Genomic DNA, 17,088 nt, shown 5'->3' with positions numbered 1-17,088 from the left:
CCATTTGATTTTCAAGGTAGAGTAACTGCTGTCTCAGCAGGCATGTGCAGTGAGATTCAGTGGGGAGATTCTTTCGTCTTTTAGAGTTTGTAGAAGAAAACAGCTTGTATCTGATGAAAGGACTGATGGTCCCCCACCCCCAAAAAAATACATCAAAAGCTCTTCTGGGAGCACTTAGCTGTTGTGCCTTATATTCCTGGGTCACATGTGCCCGTGGTAGGTACATTCCACATGGTGCCTGGGACATCAGTTGACAACAGAGGATGTCTCTTTGAAGAAACAAGTTTTCACGGTTGTGATGATAATGTTGTAGTACACTTCAGTCCACTGTTTTGTTCCTAATGTAGCACAAGAGCGTTCTGCAAATGTTCTAAAAACCATTCATAATCTTTCTACGACACAGCTTGCTCCTCACAGATTTCTTACAAGTAGCATGTTTTGCTATACAGATTTAGGATGCCCAGGTGACATTTAAATGAAGGGATGATACTTTTCCTTTGCCATAAAAAAATAAATATCCTCCATATGTATTGTAGAAATTTATTGTCCAGAAAACCAGATTCGGTCTAACTGAAGCAGGAGACCTGTCTTCTGAAGATATGAAGAAGATCCGCCATCTGTCTCTGATTGAACTGACTGCCTTTTTTGATGCCTTTGGAATCCAGCTGAAAAGAAACAAAACTGAGAGAGTAAAAGGACGAGGTAGTTAAGACAGGTTTCTTCTGATTTTAACTCTTTGGCGCACTGGAATAAGCGCTTTTCTGATTCTTTTTTCTTTCTTTCTTGCCCATTTTACAATGAAGACACTGGGATTTTTGGAGTTCCGCTCACAGTCCTGTTGGACAATGACCGAAAGAAGGATCCTGGAGTGAAGGTTCCCCTGGTGTTGCAAAAAGTGAGTGGAATGTAAATGAATGGGGAAAGGATAGAGCCTCATGCTGGCAGCTTGGTATCTGGAAACCCGCTGATGAGTTTTCTTTTAGATTTAGAGACACTAAAGCCCTCTTAAGCCTCAGGCCCTTGGTGATTTTCAGCTTTGCTTATTCATCCCCATAACATCCCCACAGCACTGGGGCCACTTTGCCTTGCTGTGAACTTGTGGAGCCTGTGACACTGTCTGACCTTAAAGCATCAGGTGATGGACACAGATACTCTGTACATGGCTTTCTTCTGTTATGTTTTCTCCAGTAGTTTCTAAAGGTTACTTGTCTGTGTTATATGTTAGTATTTGATTATTCTCTCTAGAATATAAGGTGACCATTAATTATCAGCTATTACATTGACTAATTATACAAGTATTTGCTGAGCTATCTCACAGGATGGCTGTTTTTAAATATGTATGTGTAATCATTTAAATGAATTCACCAAACAAAGCTTAATAAAGCCTAAAAATCAGCTTTTCTGGTGGTTTTTCAGGTATCACTAGGGACATAGGGTATATTTAGACAAAGAAGAAGTTTGGTGGAAGGGAGTTTTGAAAAATGATATTATCTGAACTGTCATCTGCCAATATCTCTGAGACCATGATTGCTCAATACCTGATTTAAGTCATGTGTTTAAGCCAACAATTTACTTGGGTTTACCCAAGTGTGCATTTATTCAACAGTGACATCCAGTGGCACATTTAAAATTCCAAGCCCTAAACACAAATCTTGTTGCATTTTAAATTGAGTTTTTAAGTAATATAGGAAAATAATTGACTGCAGAAGCATAACACTTATCTTATTCACCATAACAATGCTATGTCCGTTTATTGTGTTCTCTCTGAACTTTGTTGCCAGTGCCTCAGATTGAGCTACTCCTGAAGTCAGGTGATTGATTGATTGATTGCTGCTGATGAAGACAGGGGATGATGATGAGAGAAAGCTAAAGGGTGCTGGTGATATGCCAGTGTGCACGGGGGCATCTGTAGGGCACCTCTCCTGCGTGGGTACCATCCATATCCTAGCGTGGGGAGTCAGCAGCGAGCAGCCAGAGGGGACTGTGTTTTCTACTGCTGAGGCCACCAAGGCACAAAAGGATAAGCTACCTTGCCCTTGAACACACAGCCAGCAAGGAGGAAGGGTCAGAGGGAGCACAGCGTACACCCACAGCCAAAGTCCATGGTGACACTAAGATTTTCTTTCCTTCCTCGAAATAGAATTATGACTTCTGTCTTCTGTGTAAAGGACAGAGTTTGAAAACAATACGTAAAAAGTCTAAGACTGAGAAGATTCAACACATGAATTTATATTATTGTGTAGATGCAAAAACCTAGCACAGAACTTAGCAAATGGAAGGTGCACAATAAATGCTAGTTCAACTCAATCTGGATTTATGCCATGTTAGCAACTCAATAAATGTTAACAATTACTCCCCCTGTGGTCAGGAGTTCCTCATTGAAGACAGCTAGAGGTATTATTCGTCTACTCCTATGGGAGAGTCTTTTTTTATGGACATATTTCTTTGGCCTAAATATCCATTTCTCTCCATACCCTACAAGAACTACCTTAGTTCCAGGCACCATTATTTCTTGAAAGGAAAATAGCAGAGACTTTGGGTCCTCCTGTGTTGTGTGAATAGGGGCAAGTCCTTTACCCTTTCCATGCCTCAGTCTCCTCAGCAGTTGGTTGGGGGTATGGTTAGCACCTGCCTTATAGGATCAGTGTGAGGATTACATGAGTTAATAGATGCAAAGTTCTGAGAATGGGGTATCTGACACAGTAAGTGCACCATAAACATTAGGTATTATTATTACTATAACAGCATCATCATCATCATCGGCATGGGAACTCATGAGAGGTATAAACCTTTACAGTTTCTGCCTCCTTGGTCATACTTCTAGGATTCCTGTAGTCTCTCAGCTAAACTTGTTGCATCTGATAATAGCAAATTTAGAATCTTTCCTATTGGTCCATCTGCAGAAAGAGATAGAGTAGTCAGATCTTAAAGTGGGCAAGTGGCCACCTACTTTAGTGGTCAAGAGCCATTACTTTTGAAGGTGGTCTTGGGAAACCCCTAGGAGGTTCTCAGTCTCCACTTCATTTGTAAATTGGAGGCTACTGTTGATTTCAGAGGCAGTTGTAAACATTGAACAAAACATTCAAGTACCAGTCACATATATATGCATGGTAATTTATTGATTGTTGTCACCATCATTATTATTTCAGATGTTTATAATTATGTGGAGGTATTTATTTTTATAACATATCATTGCTTTCTAGTTTTTTGAGAAAGTTGAGGAATCAGGCCTGGAATCTGAAGGAATTTTTCGACTTTCTGGATGTACCGCCAAAGTCAAGGTACTGAACGTTTTCTCTCTTTCTATTTGGAGATCTAAGCCAGCTAGACCTGGTTCACACAGGCCCCAGGTTGCAAGTCCTCTGTTGTTGTTGTAGCTGTGTTGTTGTTGATAGGACCACTTGATCCTCGTGTTCCTGGATACCTATGATTAAATGTTTTATATCCTTTTAAATTAAAACAACAACACTAAAAAACCAACAACAGCGAAACAACATACCAATTCACCATCAAAAACTGCCGCTTATCTTTCTTTAGTTTGGAAAAGTTGAAATGTCCCAGCATTGTTTTCTGGGTTAAACATTTTAGTTGGCTGTGTTCCTCTCAGTCATGGAATTCACCAACCCAATGTTACATGAGCCCTGTTGCCATTATCAGTTGCTTTGAACTGAGAAACATTCTTTGGCTTTCCTTTTAACGAATGTCCTTATAAGAATACGTAGGAATGGTGGTCACCAGCGGAATAGTCACTCAGCCCAGTTCCATTTAAGGTGATGTTAATTTCCCCATATGAAACCACCCAGGTAACATGATTCCTTTTGCTTTGCTTTATTGCTTCTCTATAGTGGCAAACTGTACAGTACCATAATGGAAAGAAGCACTGAAAAGCTTTTCTTATAAATTTCCAGTAAGACCTTCCACTTAGTCTCTGGTGGTGGGGGTGCATCACAGGAAGGAGTCCCACTCTTCTCAGATCACTCCCTGGCTGGTAGACATGAGAACCTGAGCAGTTTTAAACAGTCAGTCCTTGAGTAAAAAAGTCTCAGGATGAGGGAAAAATTAACTTGGATGCAGAAGAGCATCTCTTCATTACTTCATTTTGGTACATGGTTTGGGCAATCCTATTTGTATCAGAAATCTCAGAGTTTTTATTTAGAGGTGTGATGAGCTGTTTTTGTCAGTTGAAACTGAAAATAAATAAGCTGTGCCTGTTGGAAGATTCTGAGGTGGAGTCAGGAGTAGAAGAGGGTTCTCTGGGCATAGAGTTGCTGCAGGACTGGGAAGGCCGTGCCTCAGACCAGATGCAGGGCTGATGCTGTCCTTCCCTGTTGCCCCACCTGGCAGAGGGGCCAGATGCCAGCTTCCGCACCGCACTCGGCCACTGCTGGGCTTCCTGTGAAGAAGGGGATGAGGCAGAAGAGCTGGTGTTAACTGTGGGGGAAGTCGGTTGGCTGGGAGTCACCTGCATTATTTTGTGCAGGTAATTCGTTTTGCAAGGGAGATCTGAGCAGTGCACCACGCTTTGCCAGTGGCAGAAGGGATTAGGGCATTTTGGAGAGTTGTAACCTCCCTGGGAATGGGGATTGCTAAGTGCTGGCACAAGGTCATTTGAAAGGCAAGAAAAATCCTAATGACTCCTCAAGATTTATTCTTTCTTTGTTTTTATGTTTATTTATTTTGAGAGAGAGAGAGACAGACAGAGCACAAGCAGGGGAGGGGCACACAGAGATAGAGAGAGAAAGAGAGAGAGTCCCAAGCAGGATCTGTGCTGTCAGTGCAGAGCCCGACAAGGGGCTCAATCTTGCAAACTGGGAGATCACGACCCGAGCTGAAATCAAGAGCCAGATTCTTAACCAACTGAGCCACCCAGGTACCCCATGGTTTATTATTCCTAAATTGAGTCTGCTTTTTGTCTCAGGTTCTGATGGGTATGGTTCTTATATGTACCTTGAATCAGAGAATGAAAGTTGTCATATCTGTTGGGTCAGAGAACCAAAGGAAAGTCAGGGAAACAAATTTCCTAGACACAATTAGAATTCATTCCCCTAAACCTCTCTCCATAATTGGGAAGCTGCATTTGCACATTCTTCCTGGCCTCTGTGTGTGTGTGTAAAACATAATGGAAATGATTTAAAATTTTTTTTTCAAAATAATCAAAAGGAGTCAGCCTTACACAACATCTGTTGTGTGCACGAAGTTTAACACCATAGCACAAGTTACTTTTCTTTAGCTAATCTTTGACTGAAAAATGCTTGCCAGAGGCTAATAATCCCTTCAAGAGTGTTCTTACAGGCACATGCATTCCTGAACCACATTTAGGGAAAAGTCCCTTTTCTCCCCTAATCGGGTTTATGTAGTTTCAGCCTATTTCTTCCATCTCTTATTAGTCTGAAAATGTAATCCAGATGTTTTCATGGTTTGAGCTCCAGGAAAACCAATGTGAAAGAAATCTGGGCCAGCGAACAGAAACAGGGGACTATCGTAGTTAGAAAGACATTGTAACTTGATATATTAAAGGGGTCTTTATTTCTCTCCTTTGTTCAAACTTTAAACTACTTTTGTAAGTTCATCTGTTAGACTAGTTTTTCTAGGAATGTGCTTCGGGAAAGACAGTTAAAAAACCCTCCATTATAATTATCCTCGAATTGTGCCAAATGGATGATGCTAACACTAACGTATCGTTATGAACAATCCAGCCCAGGTTTGTGCTTTCAGGGCCTGGTGAGACGAACAGGGACACAGCCCTGGGGGGCAGCTGCTAGCTTTGACTGCACAGGGAACACAGCAGTGGAGCCCATTTCTGTATTTGAGGCCTCAGATCATTTGGAACCAATTTAATGCTTTGGTGTTTCCAATGATTTTCTTTTCCAAAAATGACAGAAATTTGAGCCAAACACTAGGGAATACATTTTATGGAAGAAGGCAGACTGTTTGACATGCGAGGTTCTCTTTTTTTGTGACTAGCTGCTCTCAGTGTTTCATAATTATGTTACTTGGTCTGCTAGTTTCCCTTCCTGATCTGGTTTTTGAAGCTGAAGGTGGGTCATTTACATTTTCATAAAACAGCCTCTGAAATGGAAGCAGGTTGTATATTTGCTCAGAGCAGATTTAAGGACGTGGCATCTGACCCTTGCCTAGTTTTCTCATTAACACTGGACAGAAAACATGACTTCTTTAAACTTTAAATGCTTCCTGTCTTTGGCAAACTAAATCCAACGCCTGGTTTATATGGCTTCATGTTTAGGACCGCCGTGGAAATGTTAGCTCTGCCCCTATGTCCCTCAGTTTGCTTTAGTCAGAAGGAAGAGAGGACATTCTTTCTGTCAGTTTTGTTTTATACTAGCCATCCAGACAAGATGAAGAGATACTATGACCCAAATAACTGCATATGCATGGGCTTCCCATAGTAATAATACTAAAGGTTATTACAGACCAACAGGAGGGGGGAGTTATGAACAGCCAGCATTTATTGAGTGCTTACTGTGTGGCGGGCCCTCTCCCCTGAGCTTTACGTTGTATGATCTGATTTAATCTGTGAAGTCATTTCAATATCCCTATTACACAGAAATGTGGGGCACAGGCCTTAGAATTAGTCAGTTGTAGAACTGGGAGGAAAACCTAAAGAGTCTGGTCATAGAGCCTGTTCTTGGTTCTGGAGCCATGTTGCCTCTTAAGCCGCAGGGAACAGCTGACAGGTTAGAATGGTAGTCACATTACGTTTCAGACAGCTTCCTACAGCAGAGGGACGTGGGAGATGAATTTGAATTATTCTGTTCACGCTGGTGCTTCCTGTCTCCTTGAAATATGTTTCCCCTTTGCTTTGTGTGGCAGTGGCACCAGGCAATGGATGGAAGTCATTTGCTGCTTTCCCTGGCCTTCTTGTTAACACCACCTCCATCTACCCATGACGCAGGCTCGCAATCAGAGTCATCTTGGACTGTTAAGTCTCCTCTGAATAACCCATCACTGATTCTTGAGAATTTTCTCTCTCAGGCATTTCTTCAGTGCCACCTCTCCTTTCTGTCTTCTGGCTGCTTATCCAGGTTAGTCCTCCATTTTCCAGAAATGGTGCCATGGCCCAGTAGTTAGTCTCCTTGCTTCTAGTCCATTCCCCAGTCAGCACCAAGCTCTATTCTCCTCCAAATCACTTTCCCATCTGGTTGTCAGAAAAGATAAATCTCACCTTGTTGTTCTCTTGCTCGGACATGTTCCTTGTTGCCTCATGGCCCATGGAATAAAGTTCAGTCCCCTGAGGGTTGGCTCTGGATTGCCCCCAGCCTCAACTCTCTCTCTCTCCTCCTTGCCCGTGATGCTTCAGCAACACTGAACTAATTGGAGTTCCCCAAACACAGTGGGTCTCCTTGCATGTGAACCACCACTAGAGCGCTTTCTGCTGTCTTGGAGTATCCTTCTGTTTCTTCTTCCCCTGACAAGCTCCTCAGACTCGAGAGCTGGCCTGAGAAGAGTTAGATTCTCCTCTATCATGGCTGCAGTGCATCTAGTATGTGCTCTGAGTTACATCGTGAACTCACAAGACAGTCCCATTCACTGGACCACAAGATGCCCAAAGGCAGAGAATGGATCTCATGCATCCTCCTCTTACCAGAGCCCAGTCTATTCTCTACTTCTTTTATTCTAGGAAAGCCTTTATATGTATGCTCCAGTGCTTTACAGAGTGTATTTATCAGCAAAACATTGCTTTATTTGCTCTATTATTCCTATTAGATTGAGAGCTTCTCAAGGACAAGAAAAAAAATCTCCTTTTGCTGTCATTAGTAAGGGCTAGAGGGTGGCTTGGGATCATGTCTGTCTCTGTAAGGAATGTGTCCTGCCAGAGTGTCCCCAGTGTTGCGGGCTCGGGGAACGATGAGAGCATTAGTGTCTGGGCTGGTTAATGAGCAGCAACTTGGTTGGGAAAGGTCGGATGCGCAGACTGACTCTGACTGTGTGTGACTCAAAGCACTCAGTAAATAAAGCAGGGGGCTCAAAGAAACTGAGGGTTTTCAAAATTCTCTCTTTGGAGTAGTGTCAGTTGGGGAACTGACCACAACTACCTAGTATTAATAGGCAGACTCTGTATGTAGCTCAAGGGGGTTAGTAGGATATGAGTTGGGCTTTGAAAAAGAATCATGGAGAATGGTGGCACTGATAATCAAATGAATCATAAGAAAATTTATAACCCAACTAAAACTTAGGGAGGCTTAGTAATTTTTTTAAAGTACTTACACAGTGTTCCAAACCTTATGAAGGATTGGGCAAGCATGCAAACATGTGGAAGACATGGCTTAAAACTTCACTGTAACTGCTCCAGGATGATGTCATTGATTTGCATGTTGCAGTGAGGTCAGAGTTCCTTTATTGGGATATTTTTTGTTCTGCATGAGAACTAGTTGAGAGGCATACATTCTTGTTCTAATTTAGAAGTAGATGACAAGGATGGCAGAAAGAAGAGATTATGACAAAAAAAAAGGGTAGTGAAGGCTTTGTCAAATCAGTACATTTATCCTGTGGGGATAGGTGATATTCTGCCGAAACCACAGAAACAAAAAACTTGAGAGAGAGAGAGTGAGAGACTGTACGTGCACACATGTGTGCATGGGGGAGGGACAGAGAGAGAGGGAGAGAGAGAATCCCAAGCAGGCCCTATACTGTCAGCACAGAGCCCGACATGGGGTTCTGTCTCACAAACCATGAGATCATGACCTGAGCTGAAATCAAGAGCCAGATGCTTCATTGACTGAGCCCCCCAAGGGTCCCAAGATTAACCTTATTCTTTTCTTTTTTTTAAATGTTTATTTATTTCTGGGAGAGAGAGAGCAAGCAAGTGGAGGAAGGGAAGAGAGAGAGACACACACACAGAATTCAAAGCAGACTTCAGGCTCTGAGCTGTTAGCACAGAGCCTGACGCAGGGCTCAAAACCACAAACCATGAGATCATGACCTGAGCCAAAGTTGGGTGCTTAACCGACTGAGCCACCCGGGCGCCCCATATTAACATTATTCTTAAAAGGTTTTAGAAGAATTCATTCAGAAATAGCTATTTCAGTTCATTAATTATGTTGAAAAAGTAAGGCTTTGGAGATGTTGGCTTTTCAATCTGTTTACAAAAATAATTTATGTAATGACAGTTTTTATAAGGGAAAAAGGGGGTCAGGTGGTAAAAAAAAAAAAACGCCTTGAATGTTGACTGTTTTTCTTGATTTTCAGCAATACCGTGAAGAACTGGATGCCAAGTTTAATTCTGATAAATTTAAATGGGACAGAATGTGCCATAGAGAAGCTGCAGTAATGTTGAAAGCATTTTTCAGAGAACTACCCACCTCTCTCTTCCCCGTGGAATATATACCTGCCTTCATCACTCTAATGGAAAGTAGGTAGAAGAAGTTAAGTGTGAATGGACTAACATATCAGGTCAATAAAGTGCCACAGAGCAGAAGAAAAATGCATAATCACATGTGGTCGTAAATGTACAGATTTGCCATTTCCTGGAAGTGCTTAGTGAAGTATTGAGTTCGATGGTAGACAATCATCTCTTTTCATATTTATATATTAAGTTTGGTAGATAAAAGTTAGAGGGTTTTGTAATTGTTAAAAGAGAAGATGTTGAAAGTCAGGCTCTTGAGATTTGAATTCGTGCTCAGCCATCTGTTAGCCATGTAATCAACCTTTCTCAGCTTCATTGCTGTACCTACAAATTACGTATAATAATTGCTTGTCAGGGTTGATATGGTTATTGAATGAAGACATCTAGAATTGTGCCTCATATGTAATAGTCCTTCCAAATATAGAAGGTCTCTCCCTTCTTTAAATCTGAAGTCCTGGGTTTGATGATGTGTAACACACAATATAAGCTACACAGAAGATGTTTTGTCTCTGAAAATTACAATATCACTATAGTGTTTTTGAAAATTACAGTCCCCTAGATTAGGCCTTAAGTGAGGAACTTGGATAAAAGCATGGAAACTGGAAAGTATGTGTTGTATTTGGCAGTGAGGGAATAATTTGGCATGGTTTCAGCCTCAGGGTTGACTATTATAGAGCTGTGACAAAAGAGAAATTTAGGAAAGTAGAATGGGGCTACATGATGGGGGCTTTGCCTGCTAACCTGAGGAACTCGGGGGTCACAAGCCTAACTGTGTGCAAACCTTAAATAAATGGCAATTCCACATGGACAGAAAACACCAGGGACAAACAGAAAGGACACACCCCATATAAAGAGGTTGGCCACTGCTCAACTCTAGATAATGGTTACCATGCGGGAGTGAGAGCCAAAATCCACACTTTAATGGGGAAACTGTTAATTTGAAAATATCAGCCACAGATTCAAATGTGAAAACACTGTGTGAGCCTAACAAATGATATCTATATCTGCCAGTTTACAGTTTTCTGCAGGTTTACCAGAAGTATAAAATCCTTAAAACCACCAGAAAGAAAATAATGGCCAGGTTCTAATTTTGATGACAAAACTTGTCCTAATATTAATAGGTTCTAAGTCTGTAAAAATTTTAACTAAACCAGATTCATAATATAATCCTTTGGGTCTTCATAGAAGAGAATATGATAGGCAAGGCAGGTTTTTTTCTTAAGCTTTAATTCACATGCCATCTGTGACCAGTATCTCTTTTCTTCGTATGAGGTAGTGTTTTGTTTTATGAGAGAAACTCTCAAAGAGCTTCATTCTTTTTGTGTTTCAGATACTGTGTTTTGTCAGTTGTAGAGTTTCTAGTTGGTGCTTTTTAAAAATTGAATTATAGTCAATACACAGTGTTATATTAGTTTCAGGTATACAGTGTAATTATTCAATAATTCCATACATTTTTCAGCACTCATCATGATAAGTGTACTCTTAATCCCCTTTATATTTTTCATCCCTTCCCTGCCCACCCCCCTCTGGCAACCACCAGTTTATTTTCTATATTTAAGAGTCTGGTTTTTTGTTTGTCTCTCTTTTTCTGTGTTCATTTGTTTAGTTTCTTAAATTGCACATGAGTAAAATTATGTGACCCTTTTTTTCTCTGACTTATTTCACTTAGTATTATATCCTGTAGATCCATCCATGTTGTTGCAAATGGCAAGATTTTGGTTTTTTATGGCTGAATAATATTCCATTGTATGTATATATGTATATACATACACACATGGTATACATCGAATGTGTATATACACATACATGCACACATCACATCTTTATTTTATTTTTCATACCACATCTTCTTTATCCATTCATCCATCGGTGGATGCTGGGGTTGCTTCCCTGTCTTGGCTGTTGTAAATAATGCTGCAATAAACATAGGGGTGCATATATCTTTTCGAATTAGTGTTTTTATTTTTATTAGTTGAATACTGGAATTATTGGATCATATGGTATTTACCTTTTCAATTTTTTTAGGACCCTTCATGCTGTTTTCCACAGTGCCTGTACCAGTTTGCATTCCCATCAATAGTGCACGAGGGTCCCTTTTCCTCCACATCCTTGCTAACACTTGTAATTTCTTGTGTTTTTTATTTTAGTCATTCTGACAGGTGTAGGGTGATATCGCATTGTGGTTTTGATCTTCCATTTCCCTGATGATTACTGATGTTGAGCATCTTTTCACGTGTCTGTTGGCCATTTTTATGTCTGTTCAGGTCCTCTGCCCATTTTTTAAATCAGATTATTTGGGGTTTTGGGAGGTTGGGTTATATAAGTTCTTTATATATTTTGAATACTAACCCCTTATCATATATACCATTTGTAAATATCTTCTCCCATTCAGTTGGTTGCCTTTTTGTTTTGTTGATGATTTTCTTCACTATGCAGAAGTATTTTATTTTGGTGTGGTCCCAATAGTTTAATATTGCTCTTGTTTCCCTTGCCTGTGGAGATATATCTAGAAAAGTGTTTCTATGGCTGATGTTAAGAGATTACTGCCTGTGCTTTCTTCTAGAATTTTTATGAATTCAGGTCTCACATTGAGGTCTTTAATCCATTTTGAGTTCATTTTTGTGTATAGTATAAGGCAGGGGTCTAGTTTCATTCTTTTTATGTGACTGTCCAGTTATCCCAGCACCATTTGTTGAAGAGATTATCTTTTTCTCATTGGATATTTTTGCCTCTTTTGTCATATTCTTGCCTCCTTTTTAAGTATTTTCTTTTTTTTTTTAATGTTTATTTTTGAAGGAGAGAGATACAGATAGTGAGTAAAGGAGGGGCAGAGAGAGAAGGAAACACAGAATCCAAAGCAGGCTCCAGGCTCTGAGCTGTCAGCACAGAGCCCAACTCAGGGCTTGAACCCACGAACTGAGATCATGACCTGAGCCGAAGTCAGACACTCAACCGATTGAGCCACCCAGGTGCCCCTAAGTATTTTCTATTTATTTGCTGAGATGGCCTATCTTTTCATTCATTATCAGAATACTTTCCTTCACATCACTGAACATAGTTATGATAGATGCTTCAGAATCCTTGTCTGCTAATCCCCACAGATGTGGGTCATCTCAAGGTTGGTCTCTGTTGATTGTCTTTTCCCTTGAGAATGCACCACTCTTGCATGTCAAGTAAATTTAAACTGTATCCTGAACAGTGTAAATATTGTGTTTTGGAGACTCTGTGTTCCATAATTTCCCCAAAGAGTGAGGTTTGGAGTTCTGTTATGGTTTTTGTCATTTGTTTGTTTGTTTGTATTTAAGCCAACCATTTATTTCGACCAAATTGAACTCAAATTGCCAGTGGTCTTTTGGAAGCAGCTTAACCATCAGTCTAGTTATTTAATCCTTACCTGTGCTACTCCATACATTCTTGGTTTAGGTCAGCCAGGACTTTATGCCAGAATCAGGGCCTTTGCCCATAATTTCCCAGTGGTTGTAGGCATCTTGAATCCTGTCTTTTAGCTGTTGAGGACAGAAAGACTGGAGTTTTCTTTTGGAGCTTTAGCTACCTCATGCAATACTGACTATAGCCTGACCTCAGACTAAAAGCTAGAGAAGTGGGAAACTCTCCCTGTGCCATTCTCTAATTCCAGGTGTCCAGTCTTCTGAATCTGCCTGCTTTTATTAATTCTCCACTGCCTTAGGGAGTTGTTTTTTGTATTTTGTCCAGCGTTTATAGTTCCCTTCAAGAGGATTGGTCAGGAAGGAGCTTACTCAGCCATACAGAAGCAAGAGTTCCTCCCTTCAGTTTATAAGCCCCCCAAAATAGGATTTTTTGCATAGTTTGCTCTCCTGGAAAATGGGCTGCAGAAGTATTATCTTTACTTTAATCTGTCATGTATATAGTAAATAATTTCGTTAAAACAAAGTGGTGCCACAGAGGATTTTATTGTGTTTGTGGCTTCTTGGTATTATAAAATTATGCCAGATCTGGTCAGAGAATCCTATTAAGAAAGGTATACAAATACACTAGTTTCTGTAGCATCATTGTTCCCCATCTGACCGCAGCCAGTACACCTCATTGAAAGGGAGAAAATCTGGAAAATATCCTGAAAAGGTTCACAGAGGAGTCCACGTTTCTTTGTGTGACTTTGAAAGTGAAAAATACTATGTTGCAGTGATTGATTTGATAGCAGCCGACCCCGCAGGAAGCCCAGAGTTCTGGACTCCTACCAGCAGGGAAAATGGCCTTTTTGCTACCTTAGTGTAAGCTCTAGTTATAACGAGATTTTCTGAAGGAAGAAATTGTGGATATGTGTGTTTAAGCTGCCATTCTTTATTCACTAAAATGGGGTTTGGAGAATGTAATCGTTGAGTGTAATTGCTTTCTCTTCCCAAACTCAGCCCCAAAATTGTCCACAAAATTAAAACACTAATAGTTCATCCATCAAGTGTTAGATGCTTTTATGAAAAGTTTAATAACTTCCTGGGAAAATAATCCTAACCAGGGTGCAGTAAATGAATTAACTACAAAACGGTTAACCACGAATGGTGTAGGGGCAAGTTACCTAAATAAAATGAAAATAGATTATTTGCCAGTTTGCAGAGTTTTAGTCTTAAAAGTATTTTCATAATTGCTCTGAAATTAGTAGAAATACAGAACCTGCAGCTGCATTTGTTGCTCCCCCAGCCAGCCAAAGAACACTTTTGGTTGCATGAGAAGAGTAGCCTGTAGTTTATGCATTAAAATAATGCCTTATGTGTCCCTCAGTGCTTTATACTGAGATATGCTCCTGATAGTTCCTATTAATCAGGTAAACTCACATCAGTGTACATTGGCCATTTTCAAAAACATCCTGAACCTGTGTCATTCTTGTTTACAAGTTTTACATAAATTTCCAAAAATCCACATGGGGATTATGCCAAGAGAATGATACAGCCCTATAATAATGTTCCCAACTGTTGGTCTGTTACATGATTATATACATTAGTCATCTACTGCTAACTAGGATGTGCACCATCTCCTGTAACCCAGTAGCTTGTCACAAGAGTGTTTCCACTGCTGTAAAGCTAAGTAGCTTTACAGGCAGTTGACTACCTTTTATCCACTGAATATAAATAGATTTTCCTTCAACTTGAAAACTCTCCAGGGATGCTAGAACATAATGCTTCCCTTCAGGAACTCCCCACCAAGAGACCATTGTGAAGAGAATACAGAGAGACAAAGAAAAGCCTAGAATGCTCTGATATGCTCTACATTTTCAGCACAGCTGGTTGTGGATTATCCAGTTGTGGATGGAATCCCTAAAATTCTTTCCCTAAAACGGGGAAAAAAGCCAGCTTTGAGAATACTCAAGTATGAATGCCAGCCCTCTGGCGCCATCTTCTGTCATTATCCAGGAATAAAATACTCAAGAATCTCTGGAGATCCAACTGTAGATCTAGAATAAGTGTCATTAATCATAATAAAAAGAACGGACACATACAGAGGTAACTATGTACAGGCATTGATGCAAACGCTATACATATTCACTCATTTAGTCTTTGTAACAACCAAGTGAGGTAGGTATGACTACTCCCATTTTACAGATGGTAAAATGGTAGCAATGAGGGCTTAAATAGCCTGCCCAAGGTCATTCAGTAACTAAGTAGTAGATGCAGGATTTGAACCTGGTTCTAGAATCTGTGCTCCTAATAATTATACTTTGCTGCCTCATCATGTGGAAACAAGATTTACTTTCTGTTGACTTGAGCTTTTAAACCTTCTGTTTATAGCATACAAGTAAAGCAGGGCCACTGGAAGTACTTTGAAAAGGGAAATGTTATACAAATCTAGAATTATTTTGAGGCTCTCACTGGCCACCTGTCTCTACAGTGGCATCATGGGATGTGAAAAAGGAGTTGATAGACTGAGGCTCTTGTCCAGGTTAACAAATTTACATTGTTGGGCACAAAACCTGAGTCTTTACCACTGAAAGCTGTCAGGAGCCCTCCTGTGCCACCAGATGTTAGGAAGAAATGCTGTCAGAATGCTTCAGTGTTGTTCAAAATGTGTGGTTATTTCTGTTTTCTTGTTAGGAGGGCCTCCCATCAAAGTACAGTTTCAAGCTTTACACCTCATGGTCATGGCACTGCCTGATGCCAACAGGGACACAGCTCAGGTATGTGGTATCAACCTCATGGTCTGTGATTGGCCCTTCTTAGAGAAAATGGTTCAGATGGAAAAATGGAACCCAAGATGACAACTGACTAAGCCAGCTCAGCACACTGCCAACCTATAATTGTCTTTGCGCTTTCCCACTGGTGTTCTCCTGAGGAAGGCAGGAAAGAATGTAAATCCTGGAATCTTCTTTGAACATTTCAGTTCTATTCATTCAATCCATTAAGAGGTACTGAGTATCTGTCTAGTGCCCGGCACCAGGCTAGGGTTAGCAGGAGGAGAAGCACGTAATGTTAGAAGTAAATGAGACCATTATGTAAGCTGCAGAATATAAAACTCTATAAGCTGCTCACTCCAGTCTAGTGGCAAAAGATCCAAGGAGTGTACTCATGGAGGAAATTTGAAATCACTGATTTAAATGAAATTTGTAAAATGTTTGGGTCTTAAAGTTTACAAAAATAATTTAATTAAAGAATCCTAAGATCTTGGAATTTTGGAAATCACCTGATAGGGTCTCCTCATTTTACAGATTAGGAAAATTAGACTCAGAAAAATAATTTCTCCATTAATATATAATAGAACATGTAATCGAATCATACTCCATTATTCTCCCGAATATTCTTTGCTTTATTTCAGATTTATTTCTTTGCTGTATGTTGGCAAAAATCAAAAGGTCCTCTTGTTATTTTGTAATGATTCTGTATGCAGTGGGAAATTTGTTACAAGTACAACAGGTGTTTGGAATCTTTGAAATGAAATTGAGTTAAGATGAGCTGGAAAGAGCCCATAATTTTGAGGCCAGTAAACATAACGCTTGAAAACAAAGGTGATTCTTTCTGCTGCCTCTTATCAGACATTTCAATTTGGTGAGGACCTTTCCTCCTACCTAATAAAAATATCTAGGTCAATTATAATGTATGTCAATTATATCATATCCTCAGCCCAAGGATGGGAATTGGATATGACATAAGAATGTCTGTGTCTAATGTAATTCAATAATTTTTCAAAAGCTGGAAATTTATTAGCTTGTTTTTGGGGTTTGTGTTCAACAATGTTCTTTTATATATAAAGGGAAAAAAGGATGCATCTGCTATCAGATATTTTGTTCAGAAACAAGTAATTCGATACTTTTCTAACAAGATCCTCAAAAACATCATGGGACTGGTGAAGAGGTTACACACACACACACACACACACACACACACACACACACACACAAATTTTTTCCCACTCTACAGTGTGACTGGATCTAGGATTGAAGCTGGTATGGTAGAGGTCAAGAGCTCTGACTCAAGAATTAGATTTCCTCAGGTCAAATCCTGGCTTTGCCACTTACTTAATTCACACTGGGTGAAGCTACTTTAATTTTTTCATTAGCTTCCTCATCTGTCAAACAGAATTAATAATAGTACCCACTTCACAGGGTTTGTAATGATGACAAAGTCAGTGATATATATGAAGTATTAAGAATAATGCTTGGCTCACAATAAACCCTCAAATTAATGTTAACTATTAATTACTATTATGTGCTACCCATTTTCTCATTAAGAATACTACAGCAGATTCAAACTGGAAAAACT

At 40.0% G+C, this 17,088-nt stretch overlaps 1 protein-coding gene across 10 annotated transcripts in view; it reads left to right on the top strand.

Annotated features, from left to right (window-relative positions):
- ARHGAP28 (Rho GTPase activating protein 28) overlaps positions 1 to 17,088 on the top strand; it is a 240,748-nt gene that overhangs the window by 183,481 nt on the left and 40,179 nt on the right. For all 10 annotated transcript variants that reach the window (XR_008291487.1, XM_027068532.2, XM_027068528.2 and 7 more), the window contains 5 exons: positions 537 to 702; positions 804 to 895; positions 3,204 to 3,281; positions 9,208 to 9,370; positions 15,427 to 15,509. Coding sequence is in view for 9 of the 10 variants with exons in the window: in XM_027068532.2 (XP_026924333.1) it covers positions 537 to 702; positions 804 to 895; positions 3,204 to 3,281; positions 9,208 to 9,370; positions 15,427 to 15,509 (582 nt within the window). In the remaining variant the exon portion in view is untranslated. The remainder of the gene's footprint in view (positions 1 to 536; positions 703 to 803; positions 896 to 3,203; positions 3,282 to 9,207; positions 9,371 to 15,426; positions 15,510 to 17,088) is intronic.

The sequence above is a fragment of the Acinonyx jubatus genome, chromosome D3 (genome assembly GCF_027475565.1).
Source record: "Acinonyx jubatus isolate Ajub_Pintada_27869175 chromosome D3, VMU_Ajub_asm_v1.0, whole genome shotgun sequence".
Classification (NCBI taxonomy): Eukaryota; Metazoa; Chordata; class Mammalia; order Carnivora; family Felidae; genus Acinonyx; species Acinonyx jubatus.
The sequence above is the reverse complement of the archived record's forward strand: the minus strand, read 5'-3'. Positions and strand labels throughout refer to the sequence as shown.